The following is a 19,461-nucleotide window of genomic DNA, read 5'->3' as shown; positions in this document are numbered from 1 at the left end:
TTTTTTTATGCACTCAGATTGAGTATCCTGCCTCAAGCACAGCTCTAGTCTCCATTTACTCGACTGTAAATACAAAAATGCTAAATACTAAATAACTTCTAGCTTCAGTCTAACTTCAGACTGAAAGTGGGATAGTGTTTATGTTTTATGGAACTGTGTCAGTGAGTAGAGAAAACCTGCCCACAGAGTGATTCAATGAATGTCTCAAATGACTGAGTGACATTTGAGTGCCGCATTATCCAAGCAGCCCCCACCTCCTCGCCTCATGCCTCTCTGTGATTGGTTGGAATCATCAGGGGAAAACAGGTGTTTGTTGTTTGGTAGAGGATGAGTTAACGTGAAGTAGCTCCAGGGATGTTAAATCCCCCATTAGTGACCTCCCCGGTGAACAGGAGCTGAGTCAGACATAATGAGTGTTTTCATTCCAGCGAGATGAGATGACGAGGCAGCGTGACTTCTGGGCTTGGAGAGGCGGGATGAGGCTGCTTTAGCACCTCTGGATGGCGAGAGGAGACACCTCGTGGGCGGATGAACGGACAAACAGATAAAAAACGAGGATGGATGGAAAGATGGCGTCTGAGACGTTCACTCTTACCTCTTTTTCGGATGTTTGCCGCCATTTCGGGGGACTTTTAAGGCGGTTTTGCCAATGTATATCTTTTTCATGGTTTGTCTGTGTTCCTTCCCTCTCATGTGTTTAAAGGGCTTGACCACAGGGAGACAGCATTTATGTTAGTTTTCCAAAGGAGACCAGCTAAGTCTGGAATTAGTGAGTGATCTATCTGTGTTGACCCTGCCAAACAAAGCAAACAGACAGGATGGCAACTTTTAGTAAGGACAAGTCAAGCAGGACAAAACTGATGTTAAGATCCATGGACAGATTCTGTTGGTCATATTCATATGAAAGAACCCATATTATTTTTTAAAGGGCCTGTAGTTGTATGTAGGGGATCTGCTACTAAAAATAACAAATAAAATAAATGCTTTTCTCATAATTTTTCTCACATGCTGCACCTCTTCTCACCTTCTGTCTGAAATGCTCTTTAGCTCCAGTCTATTTAAGGCCTCTCCCCCTGAAAACCCGAATTTGCTATGATCCAACTCTCATTCTACATAAAATCCCTTTTGAGCACAGAGCACACATAGCAACGTTTGCAACTTACCCCTCCGGATATTGCATCAAACTGAAAATAATTCACTGGGTCTTCAGATGCTGTGAAGATTCATGCGCTTAGTCTTAGTACCCGACACCAGAACATTTGGTGTGCTTTGCTCATGGCTGAGATATTTTGGAGAATATGTGCCAAAACTAGCCACTCTTATACCACTGTTATGTAGATGAGTAACAGAAAGTCTGGAAAAGTCTGGACTACAAATGAGGCATAAGAAGGACTTCAATAGCTTTTCTTTGTGGGTGAGAATTACTCTATTTGGTGTTGACTTTGTCTTTTTAACTGTGCAAACCCCTGTGTAGAAGACTAAATGACATGGAAATCCCATTAAGCATAATGTGGACAGTTTAATGGCAAATATCCCACGAGTTTTGTCCCGTTTCCTTAAATTCAAGGCACTAAATTCAAAGTAAAGACCATTTTTGTCTTACTTCTTCCACTGACGGTGCACAACGTTTCCTGCAAAGAAACAGCGGAAGCGAAAATGAGAAGTAAAACTGTCTGAGACATCAGCTGTAAATGTCAAGCTTTGGACTCAGTCCTTCAGACATAAAGAGCAAGGGATTCCTTTCAGCTTTCTAGCAAAGTTCAGCTACCATATGAGGGGAATCCATTAAACGAGAGGGAATATATACGCTCACGGTTTGAACACTCATTAACTCAAATATCCAATCAATCACATGGCAGCAGATTATTGTAGTTACGCATGTAGATACAGTCAAGATGACCTGCTGATGTTCAAATTGAGCATCAGAATGAGGACGAAAGGTAATTTAAGGGCCTGAACATGAGATAGTTGTTGTCGTGGCAGGGTTTTCTGAGTCATCAACCCAATATCACAGCAAAGCATGTAATAGACCTGCAGGACCATCCTATGGATGCCACGCTTTGCCTCTCCTAGGTGTGAAATGGAATTAAATTGTAGTACCAGTAGAGGGCGATAGTTTATTTAAAGCCAACAAGTTAAACTGACCAAAGTAGGAATGAAGTACAATCCAGGCTCCTTCTATTCCACGTAATATTAAGCTACGTGGCTGATATGTGTTTACGTGTATATGTGTTTCATTAAAAGTTCGTCCATGACTGTTTTTATGTTGCTTTTAAATACATTATCGCCCTCTGCTGGCACTGAAAGGTACTGCAACTTAAGCATGCCTGTCCATTTCATGCGTAGGAGAAGCAAAGCATGACATTCACGGGATGGACCAGTGGGTCTATTACACACTTTGTCAGTATACTGGGTTAAAGTACTTCAGAAACTGCTGATCTGCTGGGATTTTCCCACAAACCCATCTCTAGGGTTTAAAGAGAAAGCATTTGACAACATCTGTTGACTGTGATACAAAAGCAGCAATCACTCATGAAACAAAGGTATGCAGAAGAGCATCTCTAAACAAGCTACTGATCAAACCTTTGCACAGATGTGCTACAGTAGCAGAAGACCATACTGGGTGCCACTCCTGTCAACTAAGAACAGGAAACTGAAGCTACAATTCATACATGCTCATTAAAACTGGACAACAGAACCTTGGAAAAACATTCCCTGGTCTATGAATCTCAATTACTAAAGTGACATTCAGATGGTAGGATCAGATTTTGGCATACAGCATGGATCCATCCCGCCTTGCATGATGGTGTAATGGTGTAGACAATGTTTTCTTGGCACACTTTGGGCCCCTTAGTACCAGTGAAGGAATGTTTCCAGCACCTTGTTAAATCTGTGCCTCAAAGATTTAAGAGCGTCCAACCAATTAATATTAAGATGTACCTAATAAAGCGCCCGGTGAGTACATTCTGTGTATATTTTTATTTCTTAAATTAAAGGCTCCCACAAACAGCTTGTCTGCATCTTCTTCTAAAATCTAAGTTCCTCCCACTCAGTTTAGGGAACATTTGGGGAACTGAAAACCTGATTTTGAATGAGAAGTATTCTTTTGTGACCACAAATGCTGTATATTAAAAGAAAAAATGCTAATTGTTTGACATGGAAAAACACGCAAAGAAGCACTAAGCTGCCTAATCACTGACACGCTGTGAGTGTGGTTTGATGAAATTTTGAAAGCACTCTGGAACATAAGCAAACAACCCCCACAACTGCCTTCATACAAAAAATGAAATGTTTGAAACATTTGTCTATATCTTTTTAAAAAAACATAAATGTTCACAAAACTTTTCTACGTTCTTAAATATTGTGTTTAATGCTGAATTGTTTGCTTGTGGTCAGGAGCCATTAGACAAAATCTGTTGGAGGTTAAAAAAAACTGCTTCTGGGTCCTGGCAGGACATAGACTTGTTTCATGTCACTAGTGGTGGGGGAAAGTCTCCTGTGACAGGCGGATATCAGACTTATCAGTAAAAACAAACATCCCTTGCAGACTCAGTGTCTTCATCTCGTATATGTCCAAACACAAAGAAGAGGAGCTGACACATCCAGGCAGTGTGAATGAAGGAGTTTGACAAGCCTGAAAGACTGAAAGTCTTTTGTATAAATATTTCCTCCATCCCTCCAGTCCTCTGCGTCTTGGTGGCGTCCGCAGCACAGGTGCAGCCTTCAGCACACAGACAAATGGCGCATGTTATTAAATGAGACAGGCTGTCAAAGCTTGATCAAAGCTCCTCTGATCCGAGCAGCGGGCTGACCATCCGGGAAGGAAGCAATGACCGACTGTGGATGGGACTGCAGCGAGTTACAGCTCATGTTTGGGGTGTTGTACCCACTGATATTGTGTACACACACGCACGTATTATGAAATAAAGAAACATGTTGATCTACTAATGCCCAGTTGTTGGGAGGTGACTTCTGCTACTGGCTGAGAAGGCAGGGAGACATGTACTCCTCCAGATGGTGACAGCTCACTACCGCCACTGGAGCCTTCACTCCAGCTGCTCCCCTCTGAGTCATACCAGCTTCGAATATGTGTGTGCGCGCGTGTGTGTGTTTAAGATTTGGCAGGTGCGAGCATGTATTTGAGAGCATTAAAGTGGCAGAAATGTGTGAGTTTATCCATGCAGGTGTACGCTTGATTGTCCGTATGCATATGTACACATTTGTTTGTATCTATAAGTCTAGGTGTGTTCCTGCTTGTGCGTTCGTGTGTGTGTGTGCCTGTGTTTACTCTGCGGCACAAGCTCTGCCTATTCAACCTCCTTCTCCCAGGCTTGAATTAAAGTAACGCTGTCTGCCATAAAAGTGAAAAAGGACAGCTGTTAGCGACACGTCTCAGGCCCCATCAGGCGTCCGCTGTCAAAACGCCAACGCACAACCGCGCACGCAACACCCTCGCTCATTCACTCGCTTGCTTGCTTCTTCGTCTTCCTTGTGCCCATCCTCACACTGCAGCAAAACCTTACAAGGGGCTCGTTCGGATGGCGGTGCCTGCCACCCACTCGTGCCACGCTGACATTCGAGAGCATTGAAAAGAAGAGGAAGAGGGAGGTGGTAAAAGAGGAGGAGGGCATTAAAGTTGTGGAATGAGGGAGATGGAAAGTAGAAGGGTGTGTGTGTGTTTGTGAGGGGGGGGGGGGGGGGGTTGCTAGCCAGAGTATTTACAATAAAGCCAAAGACATTAAAGAGGAAGCGAGCTTTGCCAAATTACAAAGGAAAAGCAAATAGAGCGGGTGTGAAGTCTCTGCTGAAAAGTCATCATTTCTTTACCTCCTTCCTCTCCTTTTCCTCGCCTCTTCCGTCAATCTCTTTCTTCCTTCCTGGCTTCCTGATTGCATCTACCTTTCAGCAAGATTGGCTCTCAGGAAAAACCCTTATCACAGGCCCAGACCTCAGCATTAGAGCGGGGGAACCCGAGTGGCTGACTCATCCAGCAGCAGGGAAAGAAGGCAGAGATGATGCTCTTTCTGGCCCCTGTGCCTTCGGATTAACAACCTGCAGTAGTCACTCAGTCCAATGGCATGTACAGTATGACTCAACCACCTCACAGACAAAAATCAGCTTTCAAATTAGGGTGCTATTCTGTCAGTCTGTGTGGGTTTATGTCTTAGCTGTTTCTCGGTCCTGCATTGATTAACTCGGGAGCAGACACCTAAGTAGTTTCACAGCAACTACCAACATCATTAGCGGCAGCAGGGGATAATGACCCGCTGAACGGATTTCACGTGCTGCTGATGGCACCCGGCACTGGGGAGTGTGAAATCACGACAACATCCCGAGAGGATTTTAGAATGAGCGGAAGAGGTGATGGAGGCTCGCCGATCCCAAATACAAACAGTTCTGTTCTGCCAAAACTGAAGGAGTGAACACAGAGAACAGAGTCCAACATCAACCACAGAATAAGCTGCAGGCAGACATTTAGACGTAGAAAATGGCACCGCGTTAAAAAGAGGGTTTGATACAGGCACCGGTATAATGATGAAATGCAAAGCTAGAGAACTGGTTTGAATGTTATCTGTTTATTTATCTTCCAAGAGTGCCTCTACCACTTAATACATTAACACTTTCCCTACCAGAGTATTGTTTTCAGCATACCACTCATTTGTGATTCCCTAATTATTCAAGCCTCCTCACGGCATTTTTGTTCAGGGAATATATAAACACATAATACCCTCGCCTGTCACTTCATTATGTATACCTGTTCAGCTGCTTGTTAATGCAAGTATCTTGTCGGCCACTCAATGCATGTATTCATGTAGACATGGCCATTAGAAGATTAGGAATTGTTGTATGATGGTAGGGTCAGAATTAGTTGTAAACACCATGAAAGCATGGATTCATCCTCACTTGTATCAACGGTTTAGGCTGCTGGTGGTGTAATGGTGATTGCGTTTCTCATTTTTGGACCATTCTCAGTAGATCCTAGTAGATCAGCAGCTTCTGAAATACTAAGTCCAGCTGATACGAACAACCATGTCACATTGAAACCCTCTTTCTTCCCCTTTCTGATTCTCTGTTTGAACTTCAGCTTCACCCCATTCCTGCAAACGTAAAAATGCTTTGAGCTGCTGCCATGTGATTGGCTGTTAATGAGCAGTTGAATGGTGTACCTAATGAAATGGTCAGGTAGGTATGTTGGGTTTATGGAGGCTTATTGTGCTTTTGACTGAGTGCATTTGGGCAGTCCCTGGAAGAAATTTGCTTTCCATGTCCGAATCAAAAATTTGATATTTGAATGCCAAAAATTTTTTTAAAAAAAATCAGAAGCCACATCCTTGGCCACGGCCATTTTTCTACTTTGCCATTTTAAAGAGCGTGATCAAATCCACTCCAGAACTGAACTGCTTCTATTCTTGCCCATGCTTCAAGTCTTGATCACGTTTTATTTAATGGCTTTGCAGTTTTTACAGAATCCTGCTGGAAAACAACACAATACATGACACAGATCATTTAAATGACTCTGCAAATACTTCTTTCACCTTGAGGAACTACAGAAATAGCTTTCAAATTTGCAAATAGACTCTGTATATTTTTATATATTTTATTTATTGACTCTATTTAATTTGTAAAATATGTGTATACACACACACACACACACACACACACACACACGTAGAAAAACATTTAGTATACACATCCAGAATTTTTTATTTTTTATTTTATTTATTTATTATTATTATTATTATTTTTTTTTTTTTGCATATACTATTATATATTGTACATATATTTATTAGTTTCAGATTTAGCCATTCGCATATTTTGCCTGTTTATGTTATTGTATTTTGCACAACTCTGTTGCTTGTGAAGCTCGCACACAAGAATTTCACTCGCATGTGCTGTACCAATGTACCTGCACATGTGATGTGACAATAAAAAGTGATTTGATTTAATAAAAAAACAAAGATAAAATTCAAGCTAGGAGCCTCAGAGTGGCAAAAACAATGACCTATGCGTTCCTAAAAGAACAAACCCGCACACTGAGCGCATTAAAAACATAAAAACATGCTGCTCTACAAAAAAAAAGCTCATCCTTCAGACAAGATACTCATAGTGCCAGCGAAGCCTTCCGAGAGCTGTCCTAGCAAAGACGCTGAGATCACGTCTTTCTCGACCCAGAATACACCCTCTCACAATAACCCCAACTTTTAAACTCTTTCACAAGTTGAAACCAAAGTTTTCCCACTGATTACTTTGTTCCATCTCAGTGGTTCTGAATTACTTTCACAATTTAAATTTTCCCAGAAAGGATGAGAGCAGAAAATAAATAAATAAATAAATAAATAAAAGCATTTCTGTCCACAGTCTTTTCATTTTTATCCATTTATTTATTTATTTTGCTGGTTGGAAAGAGGAAAAAGAAATACAGCTGTGAAAATGCTGTTGTGGTGCAAAAAAACAAGGCCAGTGTTTGCCACGTTTGCAACCACAACCAAAAGCAGACGGGATGGAAAAACACAAGCGGCTTTCAAACGGGTTCAGCTCATTAAAAATAGAACAGACACAAACACACATGGATGCACGTGCACACATGTGTATACACACATACACGCACACACGCATGCACAGCACGCCACCCACCATCGCAGCATGCTGTTTACGAGTGGAGCTCGAATGGACAGGTAGTGATTAGATGCAACAAAGGAACAACCTCTGCATATCTAGCCTGCAGTGTAGTGCTCTGTGTTTCTGTGCGTGTATGTGTGTGTGTGAGTTTCCTCAGCATTTACCTCGTGCACTTATACACAGATGTACTTACTGGTCCATCCATAACTCTCAAGAGGCTGCCTAAAAAGCCTCAACTCAGGGATGCATGAAAGGATCTTTAAAAAAACACAGAGAGGCACTATATTGGGAAGACGCAATATAGCACTAATAACTTTCCAGCATAGCCCCATTAATGTAGCGGCTTGGAAAGAAAACAAGGGTAATCTGTGACCTCCGGCTTGACCGAGGCAAACAAGCTGCAGACATTTGCTTGAAAAGCTTTAATTTATCTGTTTAATTTTCTTCTAAACTCTCACAGGTTGATACTCTTTATTACAAAGGTCCCTGCAGTTTGGCTTTTAAATGCTTTATGGCTTGGTTAAAAAAGAAGGTTTTGAATAACAGTTCAACATTTTAAGAAATGCATTTATTTGATTTGAGAAGATGGGTTCTACAATTGTATCTGTCCAACAGCAATGTAACCTCTTGTGCAGGCATGAGTTTGTGTCAGACTTTTAACAGATTGGGATTTTACATGGCGTCTGCTATTTTCACAGGCATGCTAACTAGAGATTTAGCCCACAGCCACTGAACTGACATCTCATCTGGAGCTGCGTATCTTAAAATCTTGCATGATTCCTACGATTAGTACAAAAACATGTTTTTTATATGTTGCGTTCATTTTATATGATGCCCGGCATGACGGAAAACCCCTACAGGTCTCAGAGTGGTGTCTCGTATTCATGTAGTGTAAAGTACGCTTGCCCTATTTTTATGGAAAGGGTAAAAAACAAAAAAAGGGATTTATAATTTGTTTTGCCTCAGCGTCTTGATGACTTGTGCTCACTGCCGGGTTTTACATCTTACATCTAGTTGTAAGAAAAGTAAGCTTGCACGTATCTCTGTGATGCCAGAAACATCTGACAGAACAAGCCAAAGAGCCCAAAATCACAACCCAGAGGAACCAAAATATCCAGTGCAATGTCCCGATGACTGGTGTCATTTTTAGCCTGGCGATTCATCTTACATGCACCTTTTTTTAGAAATCCTTCAAATTACCCTTGATATTAAGCTTCAGAGCTGCTTGTGTTGTTGGATTTTGTTATAGTAAGAGCAGAAACCTTGTACTTATCTATGTGACACCAGCAACTTCTGTGTGAAGGACCAAAAAGCTCTCCAGAGAGTGATCCGTACAGCAGAACGCTGCTGCAGGATTGCTCTCCCCCCGCTTCAGGACACCTACACCAGGAGATGCCGGACTAGAGCAGCGCAGATACTGAAGGACCCGTCCCATCCTGGCAACAAACTGTTCCAACTTCTGCAATCTGGTAGAAGGTTCCGCATCTTCCGGGCAAGGACAGAGAGACTCAAGAGGAGCTTCTATCCCCAAGCCATCCGTGCCCTAAACACACACACCCGCCCGCTCACATCATCTATAATTGACTGAGACAGGACTCTCTTCCAGACACTCTAAACCAAGGCACAATGTACATTTCAATTCCTTTAACTTTAAATATGTTTATATTGTCTATCCTGTAAAATAGTCAGATGTCTATTCATATTAATGTACAGAATTCACCTGCTTGCTGCTACTACTGCACATTCACCCAGTGTATATACTATATGTATGTATATATATATATAATGTTCTTCCTCTACACCCCCCCCCCCCCAATTTTTGCACATGTCGAGGAGCGTGTCAGACTAAATTTCACTGTGTGTTATACTTGTATAACTATGCATGTGACAAATAAAGAACCTTGAACCTTCTAAAACACATGTTTGAGAATTTTATCCAAACCACTCTTATGCAGGGGTTATGCAAAGGTTAGCAACCATTTAGTGAATACTGCTGTATTTTTATAGACTGTATACAAAAGACGGTTTAGCATTATAGTTCTGTGCTAAACACTATTTTAGCTCACTTACCAGCTATATTTTAGCATTACCATTCTTCGTCATTGGCTTTCACAGCGGCTTCTGTTCAGAAAAAATCTAACTCTCACTTTAAAATTCATTAAAATGATGTCACTTCCATTGACCACAAACTGACCTACAATGCTGATTACTATGTAAATGTCCAATTCAAGTCAAATTACAAAAAAATTGAGTTATAGCCGCTGTCATATTAGGCAGGCTTCATCACAATGAGGAATAAATCTGGACCAGCACAACCTGACCGCTGGTGCTGAAGAAGGCAAAGGGGAGGAGAAATAATGGGGTTAAGATAATAAGATAGGCTTAATGGCCCCTGGGGGAGCTCTCAGAGCTTCAGGATAGAGAGACCTACAGACAGTGTGGGAGAGAGAGGCTGACTGGTCAGACCACAGAGGACAGTGGAGAGCATCAGTCTGTCAGAGCAACACTGTCCACTTCAGCAGGTCAAAACTAAGTTCTCGCCTCTTCAGAGCAGCCTCTCTCCCACGCCGCTTTCAAACACGTCCTCTCTGTTGCTCTAACATCTCTCTATCTATAATGATCAGCCAAAACTCCCCTTTCAGAACAGCTCAGGGAATCTGAAGGTGCCCTGAGGTCTTCGTAGTTCTCATCATTCTGACTTAGGGGACACTCCATAGAATTGCAACAAAAGTCTGTTAATTTTCCAGCTGTTTCAAGCCACAAATAGTCATTTCTCAGAAGGAGAAAAACAAAGTTATGTAAATATACTGCAAGTTTTATGTATCTGCAATCGATAAACAGCACCCACCACAGTGAGGTCCCAGCCAGAGCTTCATTTTGGCAGCATTTTACACGTGTTTATTGTGGAGAATTCCTCAGACTGCCAACAGGATGGAATTGCACAAAAGTACAGACAGTTCTGTTTATTTTGGAGCTGGATGGGTCAATAATGTTGCTGTTTGGAGGGGGAAGGAGGAACACTATATGGAAAAAAGTGCACATATACAATAAACCTAAAGGAGCTACCTAAGGAGTTTGATAATGATCGTGGTCTACTGCTTTGTGGTTCAACTTTGCATTAACAGTAGATCAACTGAGAGTTGATCATGGAATATGCCACAATGGTGGTGGCATCCTACTACAGTACTACGCTTGAATTCAGTGAGCTCTTTCACAAATTAAACCCATTCATTCACAAATGGCTGTAAAGGCAGACTACGTGACCACATGGTTGATTTTATAAACATGAGACTGAAAACCTGAATTCAACGATTAAAAGATGTTGCTCCTATATGGACAAGAGATTGTATCCATCTCATGCTGATCCAGTTTATGGGTATTAGTAGTAATATTTTTGAACAGCTTGAGGTTTGTCTCATAATTGTGAGTTTAAATGACTCACTCTGAATGCCATTGATGTCTTGCATATAGTAGGCTATATTTTTTGTTATCTACCTTGGGACTAAAAATATAAACTAGCCATTTTGCTAAAATCTGTAATGTTTCTGTCTCATGCAGTATTTTGAGACTAATGTCCATTAACGGGCGACATCTCTATGAAATAAACCAGTTTAAAAGAAACCAGAGTTGCTATGGAAAAGGATGGATTGGTACAAAATGGCCAAAGAAACTGGACTGAGGGACTTCCAAGTGCATCCAAGTTAACAGCTGGCAGAACAAACGGGGAAAGCCCCTGTTTGTCCTCTAGGTAGGCGTTCCTATAGCGATGTAATATTGCGTGAAAACTATGAATACACGTATGAATATGATCACAAGCAGCAGATCTTTTTGTCAATCCTCTGACTCCCACAACCTGCCATCACTGTTCTGGAAATGTTTCAACGCAAACAATCTTGCCCTTGTCGGAGTCACTCTGGTGTCCACCTTGCCCCATTTCGGCACCATTTATCCACCATGTTGACTTTGAAAACTGTTCACTAACCTGCGACAACATCCCAGACGCTGACAGGTGCCTTTGCTATAACATAAACATGGCCGTTTGACTCATTTATAATAGAGCAGCTGCCCAGTGTTCTATATGTATTATTAGCATCAAATAGAAACAATAATAACTGAAACACAGCACAAACAGCGACTACCACACGAACGAGCAGAGAAAAACCTTCCAGTTGGCAAATTTAAGTTCAAATTAAACGGCACTGGAAGACTTCAGGAGAGCCTTTTATTTGTGTTCTTGCCAAGAATTAGATGAGAAAACTGATATCACTCTCATACCACTGGCAGCCAGTCTGGATTAGGAAACAGGCAGCGTGGCTCTGTCGCAAGGAACAAAGTCCACAAAGCAGCACGAATGAAACTCAATAATTGACATGTATCGTGTTCATTTGAGCTGTGGAATAACCAAGCTATAAAAACTACAAGCTGCTTTTGTGCAGATTAAATGAAGAAGACAGGACATGTTAATTAGTGAGCTTCAGAGGAATAGGAAGATTCGGTTTACCTTCAGATCGAGGCCGAGACATTATCGCGGACTAACTGAGCTTTTTTAAAAGAAAACAAAAAACAAAAGTGCAGAAACATAATGAATACAGATCCCTCCCTTTAGGGCACAAAGGGTCACTGAATGACTTAATGACTAAAAGAAAAAGATCTGTGGTCTTCAAAGTCACCAGAGTTCAAGCCAAGTGAACACCTGGCAGGTCACGTGTTGGATAACTCTCTCCACCACCATCATTAACACATCAAATGAGTGAGTGCCTATTTATAGCTCATATCCCAGTGAGCATTTAAGCTCATATCTGGCCTCTTCATGACACTTTATGTTGTTCTTTCTTTAATCTGTATATATCTAAAAAGATCTACTTAAAAACAGGCTTAAAAAGACCAAGATATAAAGTGCAGGATACATTCTGAAACTTAACAGTATGAAGCACCTTTTAATCGCCTTCTCTTCCTGTATAATGAGGGTTCTTAATGTGCATATATTATTCTGAAATTATATCCAGTCGCAGTGGGTTTGATGGAAGAAAAAAAATGTCATCAATCATCCTAAAAATCTAAAAACTAACCCAGACTTTTGTTTTACTGCCTCTCAAGGACGTCATTTCCATCACCGCTCACCGAGACAGCGGCATAATAATTTTGCTCAATCTTTGGCTGTCAATCATGCTTTTTAAAAAGCGGTATCAATCTTATATTTAAAATAAAACCCTTCACACTGTTATTCATCCGCTAGAGTATTCTGACAACGATTTTTTTAAAACTCCTTGAAACTTTAAATCTGTTTAATCCACCCGAGGTCTCCTCTGCGTTGGAGCTCCAATGTGTCGCTATGCAAAATTTACATCTCCATCTCCAGGGCCCTGACACATGAGCCCGGACAAGAGAGGGACAGGGATTGCGAAAGAGGAAGAGAGAGTGAGCGAGAGAGCAGGAGCAACGGAGTGTGAGAGATTTCAGGACATTTCATCATTTAGACTCGAAGGCATCTCGCAGATATGGTGGGGTGGGGGGGATGAAGAGGTAGGGTCAGACTCTCAGGTGGGTCCTGATTTCTCTTTAACCCCATCACAGCTTGCTTATAGGCTACAGGTGACCTGGTTTCCTATGCAAAAAGCGAGCAGAATAGACACGGGGCTACCCCCCTCTTATTTCGGCACAGCTGCTATAATTCAATTAAAGCTGTGACACAGAGGTGAGGACAATTGATGCCTCCTATTAAAGAAACACCCCGTCAAGATTAATTACCCCTCGTCGACTGGTTAAATGGCTTTTAAACTGTAATCTTCCTGAAATCGTAATAACACCATCGGTAATCTAACACAAAAGGAAAAGCTTGGGATCTGTTTTCATCTGAGCCGGATTAATAATGGTTCATTAGTACTGGTATTAATTAAAACATGTCTACTGTAGGCCAGTGAGGTGCAAAACAGAGAGTGGGAGGTAGAGGGAGGGGGGGTGGCCCCTGCATCTCGTCATGTTTCCGCTGCTGCTCTATTTCTCTGAAATACTTAAATCAGAAAAGTGGGCGAGCACCTGCAATTTTGTAATGAGCTCATTAAAATCCGTCTACACCAGCACGCGCTCACGTTTGTGTTTTTTTGACTGTCATGTTGAAAAACATACAGATCAGAGCTGCTCTTGCTTAAGTATTCGTGGTGGAAAAACAGCGTTATCATGCAGAGTAATTAATCAGTGTTACAGGTGCATTCCGACAGGTGACAGTCCAAAAATCACACAGAAACCAATGTGTAACAGTCGTGGATGGACATTTTGGGAACCTGAAAAGATTCAAGATTATTTCAAATAAAAAAAATAAATTAAAAAAAACTCCTGATTGATCTGTTTGGAAAAAAGCTTTTACAGTAACGCCATAGTCACTGCAGCGGATTTCCAGCCAAGAGGTTCCCCGCATGGAACCGTGTCAGCCTTCTTCTGCAAAATACACCCTTTTATCTTTGACAAAGTATCAGAGAAGAGGCATCATTCCTAACAGCGCTGCATCAGTAAACAGAGAGCACGGCAAGTGCAGCCACATCACGTACAGATGAGCACATAAACACACATATTCACACGCAACCAAAAGCAGCTTTGTAATCCAAATCAAAGATGCAAACAGTGAAGCAGTACCTTCCGCTCGCGCAGAGCTTCATCCTGAAGACCGAGAGATAAAAATCCTGCTGCCGGAGCCTCGCCGGGGATGGAGAAAACCCCCTCTCTATATGCTATCTGGATTGGTTTACCCAGCTTTCCCTTAAAGCTCGGAGAAAACCCCCAACACATGCACCCACCCCACCACCTCCTCCTCCACCACTAAAACTGTCGCTGCCACTAGCACCACGCCACTCCAGCAGTAGCAGCAGCAGCGGCAGCAGCTGAGCCAGGAGGAAAGACAAGAGGGAGTGAGGGAGAGACTGTGCAAGAGTAGAAAGACAGAGAGAGAGAGAGACAGGAAGAGTGGGAGGGAAGGAGCTTAAAGGAAGAAGACAGGGAGAACGTGGGGGCGTGATGATGGAGTGCTGAAAGATATGTGCAGAAAAGGAGGGAGAGTGAGAGAGGGAGAGGGTGAAGCTTACCTGATGGTGTCTATGTTGTTCATCACTTCGTCAGGCATCTAAAGGAAATGACAGCATGTTAGTGGAGCGGACCCATCAAACTGGCCCAGAAGCTGCCAAGTGGAGCACCGTTGCAGCACAAACACCCTCCACAAAAAAAAGAAAAGAAAAAGAAAGAACGAGAAAAGAAACATACATATTCAGCAAGCACACTCTGTGTTTCCCTATGTGTTTGTTTATGTCCCCACACTCCCCCCCACTCACATCCGTGCTCCCTCATCTGCTCCTCTTCCCTTTTTCCCTTACTAGTGAGAAATCCCATGCAACGCTCATCAGACTGCGGCCGGATGTGTACATCTGCGCTCACTTGAGGTGAGAAGAGAACAATCGTACCATACCGGGAGTGCGAGGGGAGAGAGTGAGAAAGCGAGGCAAAGGAAAGGGGGAAGAAAGGGAGGGAGGGAGAGTGAAAACCTCCATTGCAGCCAGACTGCAGATACATGGCAAGCCCCCCCATGAGGGATACTGGCAGCGACTCAGTATCTCTGTCGAGGTGCTGAATCAGAGAGAAGGAGCACAGAGGGAAAGAGAGGGAGGAGGATGTGGAGAGAGACATAGAAAGAAGGGGAAACAAGGGGGAGGTGGGGGGGGGGGGTGGAGAGTGGGGAGAACAGGTGGTTCAATCTGTTGAATCTTACATCTCAAGTCCTTGGCTGTTAAGGAGAATAGGTTTTATATGAATCGGCTGCTTTTTTTCCATTTTTCTTTTTTTCAGAAAGCGATGAATTATGCATCGATTTGAGAATATTCCCCCATCTCCGTTCAAATTTAGGCCCGATCGAGGGTGGTATCCACGCTGTTATGTTATCATGTTTCATAATTTGACGAATGCTAGAAAGCAGATTTTACCATCTGCACTTAGGGGAGACGTTCATCCATATTTATCTCCTGTAATTAATGAAGGAAGCAGTCGTTGCGAAGAGATTATTTGAGTCAGATTACCAACAAAACACACCTTAAAGCGGGGGGTGGGGGGAATGCGTGTTCAGTGTGTGTGTGTGTGTGTGTGTGTGTGTGTGTGTGTGTGTGTGCACAGCAGAAGGTCAAGTGCAAAGAATGTTTCATTACAAGTACAAGGACTTGTGTGAGGAGATGAAACTTTGCAGCGACACACAGACACTCACACTGAGATGAACGCCAACAGGCTCACATGCCTGCCTCTCAGCCCCCACACACCACCCACCTTTTTTCAAGCAGTTGCTAAGGTGACGGCAAAGGCTGAATTTTAATCAGACAATAAATTAAGGCAATGTGATCTTCTCCTTTATTATTAAATGGGAGCGACACAGAGTTTGAAGATCTGTCAAGTATGTTTTGTTTTTTGGGGGGTGAGAAATGCTAAAAAAAACAGACCCCAAACCCGGAGATGTAAAACAATAAGCTTGCACGCTTTCTAGTCAGCAAAGCGGTGCACATTTAGCAACTAGGTAACCTCAGCCAAGTGCTTCATCATCCTCATCATCCACCACTGACATGGATGTCATGCTGAGACTGCAAAAATACCCTCGCTGGTTGTAGTAATTGCTGATTGAGCCCTCAGGCTTGTCCTCCCGTGTAATGCACTCTAGTGGTGTAAGCCAGTGGAAACACTGGTTGCTACTCGAGAAGGAAACAGTTGTGCAACAAGGTTCGCTGCTTTCACAGCCATTTTAGCAAGGTTATGTTTCAAACTGAGTAAATGATGGATGTCAAAAAATAAATGCGAGTGGGCTGAGTCAGTAAATGACAGCATTGTTCAGTTCAAATTGTTTGTGTGGAGGAGTTGCTAATGGGTAGAATGCTAATGAGGAGTCCCATAAAAGTCTGCTTATTGGTCAGCATGAAGCAGCGCTCCTGTGCAAACTTACAGACACATCAGTATACCCAGTCTATTGAATCAGCTGAGGATGTCTATGTGGGTCAGCAGGAGAAATCGTACACCCACAGCTCATTCTTGCTCCAAATGATTTACTATTAATTGGAAGCTTTAGCACAGCAGAACTTGCATGGAACACTCATAATGTCATCACCAGGATGACATGCTTTGTCTGCTCTCTGACTACATATTCTAGGTTCAATAATCACCAGTGAGGTGACAACTTTAAAGAGCTTGACTTGGGCGAACCCAAGTCAATTGCAAGCCATATTTTTATAATTAGCAGTAAACTGAATGACTCTGTGTAAGACTCTGAGAGACTCATCGCCCCAAAGCTCGAACTTCTTCTAGACCTAGAGGCGTTTCAGTGGTCATAACTTTAAATGTTTTGCTTTTATCCCAGTGTTCTTTTCAGCAAAATAATAAAAAGCCTGAAAAACAACTGCATATGAGTCAAATCAACACACTGAATAACTAACAGATGGTGGAGAGCAAATCAGAGCTAAAATTAGCGCATAGGTTGGAGGTCAGAAACTCAATTACATTTAAGGTGTCTGTGTGGTGTTTGCAGTTCATTTCTACTGCCCTCAAGTGGGCAAAATGCTGGAATGACTATTATGTTTTGTATCTTTCGTTTTGTCTTATATGTGTATGCAAGTAGGCCTCTATATAACATACAGACTGTAAAATGGGATAAAGGCAGGAATGTCAAGTATATGAATGTTTTTCTGGTTCAGATAGCGATAACAAAGTTCTGTAGTGGGGCTATAAAAGTTTCTTTTTAAATTTTCTCCCTATAACTCTTGCTTTAATAATTTATTGTTTTATTTATTTTTATAGCATTCATTGTATATGCAACTGCTTCTTGGATTATTCAAACAAAACTCCACAGACTGCACTAGACAAAGACATTGTAACTCTGTGACATGCCCGTGCTTACTTGAGCTCTTTACGCTCTTAATAATAGAGCAGAAAAATCAGGAATGGCTCACTCAAATCATACAAAGGCTTGATTTACTCAGACGTCTCTTCAAAAACTGAGAGGAACAATTTCCGTTCCAATCACAACATATGTTCAGAGGCCTGGCCTTGATTAAAGACTGGGAAGACTTTCATCACTCACCATGTTGATGCCCCTGGGCAGAGAGATAGATCTGTAGGGGTATCTGGGGAAGTCATAGTGAAACTCAGGAAAGTGACTCTTCATCTTAAATCCTTGACTGAACTCTGGAGGAGGTGGAATCACATATTTCTCATCTATTTGTTCTGGTGTGTCTGCTTTTATCTCCAGGTCATGCAGCTCATCGCCCTTCCTTACAGTGTCGATGTCCGTCTCCAGATACTTTTTTTCTACCAGGTCAGGAGAAGTCCGCTCTTCTGGAGTCTTCTGCTCGGCTAAAGGGCCTTGCTGCTGGGCCATTGAGCAGGGTAGCCTGGGGCTCACCACGTGGATCTCTGCTTGAGGCTGATCAGCATTTGTATTGGTGAAGCCAGAGGGAGATGCTGGTTTTCCAAATGCCTGCAGGCTGTTTGGGTCAAGCACATTAGATGTCACCTCATCCAGGAACTGGGAAAACTTCAGTTTGGCTTCAATCTTTTCCTCCAGTACACACTGTGGTTTGCCGCTTTTAGAGCTGGTGTGTGAAAGTACAGAGCCCCTCCCTTGATGCAGATTTCTGCTGTGGCTGTCTCCTCCCTGCTCTGCCTGTGGATGTCCTCTGCCATGAGGCCTGCTAGAAGGAACTGGTCCAAGCTTTTCAGACTCTCTGTCTCCTCTGAGTCGAGTCTGAAAAGCTTCCTGGCTCTGCTTCTTGATAGACTTGTGCAGGATGCAGGTCACCCCAGAGTTCCAGCTGTGCAGGCTGTCAGTGCCGTCACTGCTACTCCTGCTGCCTCCTGGACTGCTGCTTGGATCGCTGGGGCTAGATGGCTGACTGGGAGAGGACTGGTTAGAAGCAGGGTCTATCAGCTCCTCCAGCCAGACTTGATCACCATTGAACATGGGGGTAGCCGGACTCAAGGGGGCCCATGACTTTGAGAAATGCTGGCCCTTATTTGCTGTGCCTCTCTGAGAGAGGGAGCAGGCTTTGCTGCCTGTCCCATCCATCGGCTTAAGTCCAGTCTACACAGATGTGTCCTCTCTCTAATTGTTTTAAATGGCAGATGATCCATGGTCCAATGGATAGCTCCAATTTTAAAGAGTTCTAACCCAATCCTGTCTCACTATTGTGTAAGCAACCTCACAGCGATCCAATACATTTCACTCTAGGCTGAACAGATGGCCTCCTTCAGTGCCAGGCGAACTCCCTGCTATCACAGGCAAGGGCATCCATAGTCTGAGGCCACAGTCAAATACACTGAGAGTCACAGTTAATCTGCAGAAGCTCCAGGTTTAGGTTTACTGACAGGGAATTTTCATAAAATCCTAGCCAGTGTCTTTACTATTTGAGCAGACAGTGCTGGTCTTAATTAGACTGTCTATTGATAGCAGAGCAGGCAAAGCTTTTTCAGCTTTTTCCAGGTCAGTGGTTGTAGAAGAGAATTGATCCAACTGAGCACATGGCAGCTGACACACACACACACACAGACACACAGACTAGATGGGCTTGCCGAGTAACTGATTGCTGGGATCTCATTAATATCTCATTAAAAGAATAGTCGTAATCATTAAGAAATTCTAAGAGAAATAATAGTAAGTTGGAATTTGAGTTGTCTGTTACAGAATAATGCCAAAAGTAAAAAAGTGAATTTTAGAAATTGTTTTGCAGTGTGCAATTACACTGCTTTATTCAATCTATTCCTCTCAAATGTCTCTGTGTTATGTGTATATCCCATAGTGTATGTTAGAAGAAGGACCTGCATTCCAAAGTC

General features: G+C 42.6%; 1 protein-coding gene across 5 annotated transcripts in view; it reads right to left on the bottom strand.

The window, feature by feature from the left end:
• LOC146558111 (brain-enriched guanylate kinase-associated protein) overlaps positions 1 to 18,621 on the bottom strand; it is a 39,399-nt gene extending 20,778 nt beyond the window's left edge. The window contains exons 1-3 of one of the 5 annotated variants that reach the window (XM_085247647.1): positions 17,714 to 17,797; positions 14,697 to 14,734; positions 596 to 793 (exon numbers count right to left, since the gene is read on the bottom strand). In XM_085247647.1, the coding sequence (XP_085103773.1) occupies positions 596 to 693 (98 nt within the window). In that variant the 5' untranslated portion in view covers positions 694 to 793; positions 14,697 to 14,734; positions 17,714 to 17,797. Of the gene's footprint in view, positions 1 to 595; positions 794 to 14,250; positions 14,394 to 14,696; positions 14,735 to 14,939; positions 14,997 to 17,713 lie in introns of those variants that run through there. The other 4 variants (XM_085247648.1, XM_085247645.1, XM_085247646.1 and 1 more) reach the window with 4 other exon arrangements.
• Between the last annotated feature and the right edge of the window lie 840 nt (positions 18,622 to 19,461).

Source organism: Mchenga conophoros, linkage group LG15, assembly GCF_057382185.1.
Source record: "Mchenga conophoros isolate Kocher_MC1m ecotype Shallow Benthic linkage group LG15, M_conophoros_male_GT1.1, whole genome shotgun sequence".
Taxonomy (NCBI): Eukaryota; Metazoa; Chordata; class Actinopteri; order Cichliformes; family Cichlidae; genus Mchenga; species Mchenga conophoros.
Note: the sequence above shows the minus strand (reverse complement) of the source record. Positions and strands in the feature narration are given on the sequence as shown.